At 38.6% G+C, this 13010-nt stretch overlaps 1 protein-coding gene across 2 annotated transcripts in view; it reads right to left on the reverse strand.

Moving 5' to 3' along the window:
• Positions 1-13010, reverse strand: part of LOC126175725 (retinol dehydrogenase 14-like) — a 72280-nt gene that overhangs the window by 9273 nt on the left and 49997 nt on the right. For both annotated transcript variants that reach the window (XM_049922661.1, XM_049922663.1), the window contains 2 exons: positions 3467-3559; positions 3124-3360 (listed from right to left, as the gene is read on the reverse strand). In XM_049922661.1, the coding sequence (XP_049778618.1) occupies positions 3124-3360; positions 3467-3559 (330 nt within the window). The remainder of the gene's footprint in view (positions 1-3123; positions 3361-3466; positions 3560-13010) is intronic.

A 13010-nucleotide genomic window follows, 5' to 3' on the forward strand; every position in this document is an offset into this window, starting at 1 on the left:
TTTTTCAGAAGGTTTGCGAGTGTCCATGGTAGGCTTAAGGTATTCCTGTATCTTCCTGGTGGGCTTGTAAATTACGGTAATATTCCGCTTTGTCAAGATCCTCCCTATTCTTTCCGTTACATTTTTAACAAACGGCAGGAAAACCTTAGATTTTGCAGTAGCCTGTACGTCAGTATGATTTCTGCGTGGCTGTCTTAACGCACGTTTTATTTTGGCGGACGAATATCCATTCTTCATTAGTGCATTGTGGAGATGTTCCATCTCAGCGTCGAGCAACTCAGGTTCACGAATATTTCTAGCTCTGTCCGCTAACGTCTTGATAACACCCTGCTTCTGTTGTGGGTGGTGGTTCGAATCCCGGTGCAAATACACAGTTTAATACATAACATACCATAACAAATATTCTTGGTACCCAAAAAGAGTGTAGCTTATCTCTTCATAAAGAATGCCAGTCAGTACCTAAGGCCTGTTCTTCGAATTTCTCCATAAAGAAGTTTGCAATTACGGGACTTAGGGGGCGATTTTAGAACAAAAGCAAATAACTTTTACCTAGAGTCATTTGGAAATATACTGGTGAGGTATTGGCAGTGGCTCCTCAGTAAGGACTCTGTCTGCAAACACAGTGCATGTGCCTATCAGCTTTCAGGAAAACAGAGGAATTAAAATATCCATGTTATTGTGTACAACGCACAATGTGAGTTCAGCATCACCTCTCGCACCCAGTGACACGTGGTTAGTATCTTGTCATCTACCATCTTTGTTTTGAATATCTGTGGTCTGAATATCTTTGTAACCATAAAACTGCAATATTAGACTCCTTGTCAAATGTTGTTTACTGCAACTGAATGAGTGTGCGTAAACTGTGTCAGAGTATAAAACCAGAAAAATGTTTCATTTTACAGGTGGTTGCTAAAAATGGGTCATGGTGTCATTACCATTGAATACCCAGCATAGGAATGCTGTCCACTTTCCAATATATCAAATTTCGTCATGGTTTTTCATACTTGTTAATACACTGCATGAAGTGGTAAGCTCCCAAAGCATAATTTTTATTTGAAGAAGGAATTAAACAACAAACGAAGGAACATTAACACATTATTAACTATGTTCAGTGTATCCAGAATGAGATTTTCACTCTGCAGCGGAGTGTGCACTGATATGAAACTTCCTGACAGATTAAAACTGTGTGCCCGACCGAGACTCGAACTCGGGACCTTTGCCTTTCGCAGGCAAGGGCTCTACCAACTGAGCTACCCAAGCACGACTCACGCCCCGTCCTTACAGCTTTACTTCTGCGAGTTCGAGTCTCAGTCCGGCACACAGTTTTAATCTGCCAGGGAGTTTCATGTTCAGTGTAGTTCTACAGCTAGTATGTTCTGATGCTTCATAAACAGATATATGGCAAATATTACATTCACAAGATTTGTACCCATTTCCCTTACAGTATACACAGCATGTTCACATTGGAGTCAGGTAATGCAACTTCAGTTTTGTTTGTCATTAACTACCTATCATTATGTGCTTCTGCTATTTACTGATAAAGCCATATTTACCCAGGAATAAATTAACTCTACTCATATTAACCACTGACAGTTATGGGACAACCCATATGATACAGTTAAAATACATTTCTATGCTAGTTTCCGTGTTATATGTAATGCAACACGATTTGTGATATATTCATAGCCCTCTAATTTTTGAGGAATGGCTGACAGAACCCAACAACTTGCAGTTCTTGAAAATATGGCATCTGAATAATTAGAGGAGGCTCCATTCGCTAAGAGAAATGAAAGTACTTCCAGAGTGGTGGAACCCTTCCAGATTACTTAGGTGGCATATTCTCCTAGTTGGTATGCCACTCCTAGCTGTTCCATTATAAGGATACATATCTATTTGAACATAACAAGTAAAACCATTAGTCTTTTGTTCATGGGACTGGATACAGACTGATGCTTACAAAACCAAAGTGCATATGTGAAACTGACTAATGGGTTCTCTCATGCTCACTGCTAGCCTCATAAAGGAACATAAACAAGAAGACTTAGTTTACCTGAGAGAACAAAAGTGCAACAGATTTGATTATGGACAATGTGAGAGTTTATTTAAGCTGTTTAAAATTTTATGATTAATTGTTGTAAATTTATTGTGGGCATCTGAAAATGTATTATTATCTGTTTCAACCTGACAAATATGAGGACTGTTTAAAAAATATCTAACCTTGATTTTTATTGTTGAAACCAAGAATGGTATCAGAGCACGCACACTCTGTACGTTTGTAGGCACATGTAATGGGCGTGCCTGATTTATTTCACAAATGTGGAAACAACCAGTCACTGAAAAGTGAACAGGTGTACCAGGTAGTCTTCAGATTTTGTGTTGTGGGCAAAAAAAGTGGAACAACATTATTGCATCAAATTTTGTTTTAAGCTTAGCAATTCTCAGGTCAAAACAATCTCCAAGATTGAACAAGTATTTGAACTGGATCTGGTCATTCAATTTCAATGCAACAATGGATCTCATGAGGATCTCAGCAAAATTTATGCCAAAGCTGCTAACAATTGAGCAGAAGCAAATTTGTTCAGACATTCCATAGAACATGCTGGATATTGTGAACAGTGATCATTGATGATGAGTCATTGCTTTATGGGTATGACCCAGAAACAAAATCCAGTCATCACAATGGAAGCATTCATCATCACCAAGACACAAAACAGTGTGGCAGGTGAAAGTCATGCTGAACATCTTTTTTGACTCCATTGGTGTCATCCAACACAAGGATGCCCCAAAAGGTACTAATGTCAATAAGGAGTTCTACCAGGAGGTTCTGTGTCACCTCTGTGAAGCAGTGATATGCAAACTGCCGGGCTTGTGGGTAGGGAGCAGTTGGCTTCTTCAGTACAATAACACACTTGTTCGTCCTCTCTCGCGTGACTCATTTGGAAATAACACTTGTATAGACAAAATGTTGCAAAAACAGTTTCAAAATCACACTAGCACACAGTGAAGTAGGATGAACATGGTGATTCTTGAATATAAACATGACACATATTTTATGAAACATATCTTTCTCAAGACAAGCACTACACATCCTCCTTTACCAATTTAAACTACATTACAACTCACCTAGTAATAGAAGTGTTAGAAGGAAAGGTCCAAAATGATTAACATGCATCCCAATTAGTAGATTGTCCTTTGTGAACTTTGGTGGGAGGCCTCCAACACCAGCATTATTTACTAATATGTCCAGACAGTTCTCTGACTTTTTTATGTTGTCTGCAAATTTTCTCACAGATGCTAGAGAACTCAAGTCAACCAGATGTAGAATCACATTTTTATTTCCTGTGCTTCTTATAATTTCATCTGAAAATATAAACTAATTCACTTTTCTGCACTTGAGTTTGTTCTTCATTTCAACAACTGCCATTAAATACAATGTCATGGTAAATACAGGAGACAACTGCTGTACCTCTAGCTTCCAGGCCCTTCTGCTGATCACGACAGGCTAAAATTACTCGAGCACCTCTTTTTGCTAAGTCTCTTGCAGTCTCCTTTCCAATACCTTGAAATATAACAGAAAAGGTGAAATAAATGCTTCATCTTCACAAATGTCTTTTTTCCATTGATACTATTTGGTACTGATGTATATCAGATAAGTTATAGAAATTAATGCATGGATAGAGAATATGTGTGTAAAGATTTTTTATTTTTGTTGTTTATGGAAGCATGTCCAGTGAGTAACATATTTCCTGAAAATCATTTACTAATGTAGGGAGACAATAGTCTTGGCAATGAGCCAGTTATACAAAAGGAGCTTATGTGCTACATGGATGTTAAAAGTTTTCTTAGAGCTCCTACAGTCACCATTAACGAACTTGGACTTTTTAAGTTCCTGTTTACTCATTCCTTACTCTTATTTGCTTTTGAGGTAGATTTAAACCTTTTCAAAATTAAAACATTTTCACCTACTCCTCAACTAAAATGCATGACAAAAAAGTGAGACAGCCAGAAGGGGGGGGGGGGGGGGGGGGGGATGAATTTAAGCTTCACAGGTTGATTGGGTGTGTGATGTTATTTCCATGATTACAAATTCCAGTGAAATATACAATGAACTTGGCAGCATGAGCCCACTCATCGATACGGCATTGCAACCCCCTCTGGCCTGGATGCATGTACTAATGTTGCTGGTAAGAGTGTCATAAAGCCACTGTATCCTCTCTTGAAGCAAGACAGTCAACTGTGAATTTTAAAATTTTCCCGGTGAATTGACTGTTCAAACAAATTTTGGGCTTGCAGCCGGTCGTCGTTCAATACTTTGCACGATATTTCAACTGGGTACCTGCCAGTCATCTTCAGGTGGGCCGTCGCAGACTGCAATGGCTCACCTGAAGATGACTGGCAAGTGCCCAGTTGAAATATCGTGCAAAGTATTGAACGACGACCGGCTGCAAGCCCAAAATTTGTTTGAAAAGACAGTCAACTGTTGTAACTAGTTCTTGATATGCTGGACATGCACTGGGACAGAGTTGACATTTAGCTGGTCCCACATATCTTTTCGGAGACAGGCCTTGGGGCTCTTTCTGGCCACAAGAATACCTCAACATCACACAGACAGTTCAGAGAGACATGTGCCACATGTGGGTGAGCACTGTCCTGTTGAAAAATGGCTCATTGATACAATTGCATGAGAGGCAACACATGACGACACAGGATATCTGTGATGTACCATTATGCTGCATTATTCTGTCTGAGTTCCTTCAGTCACTGCCAGCTGTGACCTGAAGTCATACAAAATGGCTCTCCACTGCATGATGCCAGGAGTAACACCACTGTGAATCTCCGAAACATTGGAAGAATGGGACCTGTCCCCACGTCATCTCCATATTCTCTTAAAATTTCCTTTCTAATACTTTGAAATATAAAGGAAAAGTTAAAATAAATGCTTCAGTTTCACTAGCATCTTTTCCTTCCATTGGAGGTGCAGGCATAGGTCTATTTGGTACTAACCCCAATGGTCATCCAGGGTAATGCAGAACTATGATTCATCACTAAACACAATCTGAGGCCACTAATCAGCAGCCTGTGCTTCTCAGTAGTGCCACCATTCCAAACGCAGCCTTGTATGTTGCAGTGTTAATGGCTGTCTACGTATGGGCAGTAATCTCTGGTATGGCTAGTGCTAGCTCCTACCAGTAGAGCAGGATGTCACAGAATGTTGCAGAACAGTGTTTGTTCTCAGATGGCAGGCAAATGTGAAGGGGTTATGATGTCCTTCGCGCACAATATGGTGATCCTCCCTTGTAGGTGTCAGACAATGTAGGTGACTGGAACCTAGATGTTGAGTGTGCCTGCCCTCACATTTCCGTGCAATTCAGCATTGGACCATCGTCAAATCTGAATGCCCCACAAATCTAAATGTTGCACAATTCATCCAACCAGTCAAATAGAGACCTACAACAAGGGTCCATTCAAATTGTGTCAGGTGCTGATAAAACTGTCTCGTGCAAGTGTGAGGCATTTCTGTGTTCTTCACAGTGACAACTGTGATGTTCACATCCTTATATACTCTCCAAGTCTGGGTAATAACAATAAAGACAAAGAACACTAACACACTATGGTGGCTGTTCTACCTGTCAAAGAGGATTTACATACCTGTTGATAGTGTGTACATGTACAAAGTTACACTGGTATCTGACCTTGTTTTCTGCGTGCTTCACATTTTTTGTCAGGCAGTGTATTTCAGAATTTTACACACAACAGAGCAAATTTTCTCACAGTTATTTCGCTATAGGAGACAGGGACTGATCTTATATAGATGAAACAAATCATCCTGTCCACCACATTTCAGTGGGGTGAGGTAATACTTTGTGATAACACACCTCATCAAATAATATGTTTATCTGTTGTTGAGGCAATCTTTTGACGGTGTATTAATTGTACATTAGCCAAAGTCAGAGGGAAGTTGCAAAGAGTGAAAGAAACAAGATGGGATGAGGAGCCATGTGGTGAGACCAAGACCCACCTGCCTCCTGCAGTGTAGACTACTTAATTAGGGGCAATGGCAAGTGGGGGAGGGGGGTCTACGGGGACTACAGCCCCCCCCCCTCTCCCCCATGGCGTATCATATTACACTGGATTAAATTACTTCAGAAATCAGCAAATATATTACTCCAACAGATTCAATCATTTTTTATGTAGCAATATAGGTTACAATGTATTTCAAACACATTTTAACAAAAGAATAAGAGTGGAAAATAGCTTAGTATCTAAACCAATAAAAATCATTTGACTTAAAATAAGCATCTTATTATTTATTAAAACACATTTTTTACCCTGAACTCCAAAACAGTTACCAAAAACTACTTTAAGCAACACTAAATTTTACCAATTTGTCGGTAGAGGACCCAAACTCTCCTTTTGTTAAGCGATATTCCATTCCTCCAAACCCCCTACCCCCCCCCCCCCCCCAAATTAGCCCCACTCCTTGACCGACTTCTAGAATCGTCCCTAAACATAACCTGTGGGTCATGCTTCCGTCAAAGCAAAAGTCATGCACATGGGTGCCATTGTTCATAATAAAAACTGTAAACAGCTTATATGCTGATGTCTTTCATAAATATCCTAACTGCAACAATTATGTACACTTATCTCCAGGAAAGGAAACCACATGAAACAGAGTGAAATACAACACAGTAACACAGCAGTCAACGATGGCTATATCACTCAGTACTGGGCTATATCACTCAGTACTGCCAGCTAGGTAACATCGGCTGCAACAAATGACTACCACTTGTAGCCTTCCTAGTTTCTGACTTTATGATTTCAGGGCTAAGGACTGATTGGCCATCTTAAAGGCAACACACTGTACTCTACTTTTTTAATCTCCCAAATTGTTGTATCTTGTTTTGATTTTAATCTCTACAAAGTGTAAGTTTCAGCAAACCTGAAATATGACATCAATATATAATTTATATGTGTTACATAACAATACCAGCTTATACAATTGATTTCATGAGTAATTATAATTTTATTTATATTTTACAGTCATGAATTCTTCTGCACTATAATAACATTTAATTCCCAGTAGAGTTTTATGTTTGCTTTAGTATATCCTTTATGTTTCCTCCCATTTCCAATGTAAATTTTCATTATCATATAATAAGAAGTACCTATTTTCAAGCAGAATAAGCTATCACACTCCAGGCTCAAACTGTTGGAACAGTACCTATCAAACAGCAATGAAGATTTATAATAAAACTGGCAACAATTTTGAAGGATTTTGTGAATCAAGCATAAAAATCATTTAAAAATCCTAAATGTTACCAATGTCTAGAAGAAGTCATCAGTCCATATAAATAAAATAATATTCAGAAAATAAGGGAAGTTCTGCCAGAATGTAAATAATTTAGGAGTAAAGGAGACCAAACACTGAACAGTAGCAACATTTTAGTTCATTTTAGTGTGCCTGTAGACTTGTCGATGACTCAGTGGTCCTATGAGGGGCATTCAGTAAGTACTGCAGCACATTTTTTCTCAAAGCAGGTTGGTTTTATTCAGTATTCCAATACACCATATTATTCCCCACTCTTTTGCCTATGAAGCACTACTTCTCAACATAATCGCCGTTCAATGCGACAGCCTTATGCCATCTTACTCAGAGGGCCTGTATGTCTGCATGGTACTGCACTGCTGTTTGATGTTGGAGCTAACATCTTGCTGCATCAATAACCTCCCATCATTAATGTACTGCTTCCTGTGGAGTGTGTCCTCCATTGGGCCAAACAGGTAGAAGTCAGAAGGCGTGAGATCCAGGCTGTAGGGTAGATGAGAAAGAACAGTCCAATGATGTTTTGTGAGTTCTTCTCAGGTGTGCACACTAGTGTGAGGCCTTGCATTGCCATGGGAAAGAAGTTTGTTTGCATTTTTGTGGTTACAAACACTCTCAAGTCGTTTCTTCAATTTCCTGAGGGCAGTACAGCACATTTAAGAATTGATTGTTGTACCATGAGGGATGACATAAAACACAACAATCCCTTCAAAGTCCCAGAAGACTGTCATCATACCTTTACTGGGTGATGATGCAGCTTTAAACTTTTTCTTCAGATGAGAGATGGTGTGGCACCACTCCATGGATTGTCATTTTGATTCCAGTTCGAAGTGATGAACTCATATTTCATCACCTGGGATGGTGCTTGATAAGAAATTGTCATGATCAGCCTCATAATGTGCAAGCAACTCTGTCCTTTATTGCTCTTTATGGTCTTCCATTAGGCGGCGAGGAACCTAGCAGGTACACACACCTTTGAGTACCTCAGCTGGTGGACGAGTGAGTCCGCAGTACCAACAGAGACACCCAGTTGTGCAGTGAACTGTGACTGTCATCTGTTGATCACCTCGAATGAGAGTATTCACATGTCACAGCTGTGTGTGATTGTCCAGCACATGGGAGATCAGACAGGTTTGCATGACCTTGTTGTGACGATGCAGGCATCTCAACCAATGACTCACCATGCTTTTGTTCACTGCCATGTCTCCATAGACATTCTGCAGGTGCCTATGAATATCTGCGATGGTCTGGTTTTTCATGAAAAGAAACTCAATGACAGCTTTCTGCTTGGAATGCACCTCCATTACAGATGCCATTTTGAAGGTTGCTAATGCCACCACCTATCAGAACTTCATGAAACTATAGGGTCTGAAGCTGGAATATTCCACAATGTTCCGCTACAAATTCTGCATTTTTCAACTAAAATTGGGTGAGAAAAAAAAGTGTCACATTACTTATTGAACAACCCTCATACTATTCAGTGACTAGTCTCCTTTGCACCTAGATTACATAGAATAATATTTATTTTTATTAATTTAATGTATGGCATACATGGCATCACAAGATATTAAAAAGTGCATATAAACTACAAATTTTGTATGCTAAAATTAGGTGCAGCTATCCACTCAAGTACACACGGGTGTTGGAACAAAAATCCCATTGGATCACCAGTGTATGCTCTCAGTTCACTTTCTACAGAAAATAAATCTACCAGAACCACTGATTTTTCCCCTTATTTTTTGGAATCCTGTCTATACATGTATAGTACGACATAATGCTCAGTCTGTGCAATTTCTATTTGCCTAAATTCAACTTGCTTTGGAGAAATAATGTTTAGAATTTTTGGACTAATTCTGTTGAGGAGCAGCAGCTTAAAAGAGCTATTGGTCTGTAGCTTTCTGGCGTATTGTTTCACATGTTTGGTTTTAGTATGGTAACTAACTTTGTATTGTATGAAATTCATGACATGCAGAAGTCTACGTATCCTTCATTATCACTACCAGTTTTGACTTACCACTATCACCCAGTATAAAAGTCATACATCATTTATGTCATGTCATGTCATATTGTCAATGTGGCAAAAATATTAATACAGCCCCTTCAGAACTGCTCATCATCAGAAGAGGAAACAGTTATCCTTACTTAAAAGGTCAACTACAACTGCTAGTGGTAATAAAGGGCATATAGACACAGAGCTGTGTATCATACATTTCATAAAGTACTTAACAGCTGTTGGCAACCACCTTCAAAAATGTTTAATTAACTTTGTAGCCTTAAGAACTTTTGGTAAGATTCCTATTGACACAACATTTGAATAAAACTTGATAAGATACTTTTGCATTGTTTTATCCCACCAAACAAGAAACTCAGGGTGTACTCAGTCAAAACCTGGTACTTTGCCTGTCTTGATGTCAGTCATGGTTCTTTGTGGGTTGAAGCAACAGAAAAACCTGTGTTGAGTGGTGTTTCCTTATGTAGTCTACAAAATTCCTTTTTAATTTGACATGTATAAGGAAAATTCATACAGCAAGTTACACACATTGTCTCATGCTAAGACTGTTGCACAAGAAGTGTGGCGTATTGTCAGAAGTGAGTACACATTAAGGGTTTGACACAGACATGTTCTACTGTGGTATGGATAACAGATGGATTACAGTGTGTGAGTGAAATGGCACAGCTAGTGGAAAAGTATGCCAGTGAACAGGCCAGTAGAACTCTTGTGGATAAAACATCCAAATTGTACAAAGGTTCACCATGACATTCTGTTAGTATATGGGCCAAATGCAATGTCGTGTCCAGCTGTAGTGAAATGGTGCCAGTTTGACCAAGGTCACACACACTTAACTGATGTTGATAGGGAAGGATCTGATTCGCAGCAATCACTGTGTAACTGTCATGGACACTGCTCATTGCTCAGCAGATCTGCATCTCAATAGGCAGTGATCATCACGTCATCTGAGACCACGTGCAGTATCGGAAATTGTGCTCATACTGTGTTCCATGATCACTGTCATCTACACACGGGCACAATGTTTATGGCATCTCTGGACTTTCTCAAGCATTACTGTGTGGAAGGCAATAATTTCCCAAAATGCATCATTAAGCTGATGAGACACGTGACCATAATTTCACACCTGCAACAAGGGCAACACATATGGCTTGGAGACACACCTCCTCACCTCTGTGGAAGAAATGCAAAGTTTTGCCATCAGCCAGGTAGGTTATGGCCATTGTTTTCTTTGACTGTGAAGGAGTTGGGTTCACCGAATTTATGGCAAAGGGTACAACCATTCATGTCAATTTGTACTGTGCAACACTGACATCATTGCACATTATAAAGAACAAGAGGCACAGAAAATTAAGCGAAGGCATTGTTCTCCTGCATGATAATGCAACACCCCATACAGCTTGCACAACACAGGCTTTGTTTCAAAGTTTTCAATCCTCCATGCAGATAAAAATCTTCCACCAAGTGATTTCCACCTTTTTGGTATGCTGAAACAACATCTGGGGTTGGAGGACAACAAGAATTTCCTATGATGAGGATGTTCACGTAGTATTTCTCAAATGGATCTGTGAGCAAGAAGCAGATTTCTCTCATTGAGGAATTGAATGACTGGTAGAATGTTCTGACCATTGTTTATGAAGAATTCGTGACTAAGTTAAAAATAGTGTCATGTATCTGTGTCACTTTGAAATAGAATGTAAGATTCAATTAAAATTGAAGTCACCTTATATACCACTGATCTCAGTGGTATATAAGGTGACTTCAATTTTAATTGAATCTTACACTCTATTTCAAAGTGACACAGATACATGCTCTAGAAAGAGAAGTAATTTGGAGGGTTATCTGGTCTCTGTAACTAATGGATCTTCACACATGGGGAGACTGTTTCTACCAAACTTTTCCATCGGACTCCACATTTGTCTCCTTAACTTTTTGGAAATTCAAGTTCTCTGTTACCTCCATCCATCTTCCTTTGTCCATATCATTCAGTTTCTCCAGAAGCTCCTCAGCAATATCAGGATCACTTTTTCCACATAGGCATTATAGAGCTTTGCACTTCATTACTCCATCCCGGGAGGTATTCCTTTTGGGTGTCTCTTGGAATCCACTTTTAGCTACTGTAATTATGGCACCAACAAATCTGTTGTAATTGTCCACTGTAGTTGGAATTCGTCTAATAACCTTATCAGTGTCTTGTCAGAAGAAATTCCAATTTGCTTTCCAGAAATGCCACTGCAGTCTTTGAATGGACCTAATTATGTGTATTTGTATTCCTATTTTGTACAGAACACCGTTATGTTAACTATGTGGGAAAGCTCAGAGCACTTTATTAGTCTTGTGTAGAGAGTAATTTAGAGTACTTATGTTAAAAACTTGATTTTGGGTTGTACTTTCTGTTCCACACTGCTGATCTGAATGTGCTGCTATCTTTAGCATCAAATATGCTGTTTAGATTTCTCTCTTGTCTATGTTACAAATTTATCTCTGTTATAATCATTTTTGTCATACTTCTATGTATGGGGACTGTTAAAATCGACCATATAGATTCCAAGATGGTTAAGTGTTTGTAGGCCTTCTTCAGACTAGTGTGCTTGAGGAGGATTTTTATAAATTTGTTATTGACATCTCTGGAATTTTTATGGTGATACTACTGATGTCATTTACAGCGCTAGTACTTATTAAGTTGTCCTCTTCTATGTTGCTGTGAATATATGTAATAAGTCCATAACTATGATAACTACAGGTCACAGAACTTCAATCAGTTCTCACTATCTGCATGTGTCTCTTGAATGGCAACATTGTTGTCTAGAAATTGTGTCAAGTGTGGTGGTTAGAGGCAGGAAACAGGAGATTTTGTCTGAAAGTTAACGAAGTCTTAATTCTTTTTTTTGTGCCTGTTGATGACTCAATGCTTCCACTATCTGGTGTTTTGTCTCCTTTACTTATAATTATTTACATTCAGCTAGAATTTCCTAACCATGTTGCTGTCTAGAAGAATGCCTGAGTTGTGTTTGCAATTTTATCTACTAAGTCCTTCTATATTTAGCTGACAAATACAGAAAATAGGTTTAATATATCATATCTGACTGTATAAATATAATTTGAAAAGGTCTGGTGGAATGCAAATAATTAAGGAGTAAAGGAGACCACTCACCAAATGGTCGAAGTGTTGAGATGTCACAATCATAAGCAAGAAGTGAGCATTAAGCACATCAACATCAATGTCTAAACTCTCTAGTTTTTTTATTTAGCACCCATATTATCACATTCATGATATTGGATTTGTCAAGGTACAGAATAGTATAAAATATTGCATATTTACATCATGTACAAAATCTTATAATTGGTATCAACACATCTTTATTACAAAAACATTATTCTACTTAATTTGATTATAAAATTATATATGAACATACAGACAGAATAAAAGCTAGCAAAACCCCTTGGTTGATTTTACTAAAACTATTAGATACCAGTTAGTTAACTAGGCATAGTAACATATGGCACAAAAGCTAGGTGCATAATTAGATACATACAGGGACGAAAGAAGTTTGGTTTCATGTAGGACTGGCTGATGGTTACAAATTCTTGTTTAGAAAGTTATGAAGCAGACCTACAGATTTGAGCAAAACTCCAGGTATTCATTAATGCTGTAGAAGCTGTTGTTTATTAGTAGAT

This window comes from Schistocerca cancellata, chromosome 3, assembly GCF_023864275.1.
Source record: "Schistocerca cancellata isolate TAMUIC-IGC-003103 chromosome 3, iqSchCanc2.1, whole genome shotgun sequence".
NCBI classification, from domain to species: domain Eukaryota; kingdom Metazoa; phylum Arthropoda; class Insecta; order Orthoptera; family Acrididae; genus Schistocerca; species Schistocerca cancellata.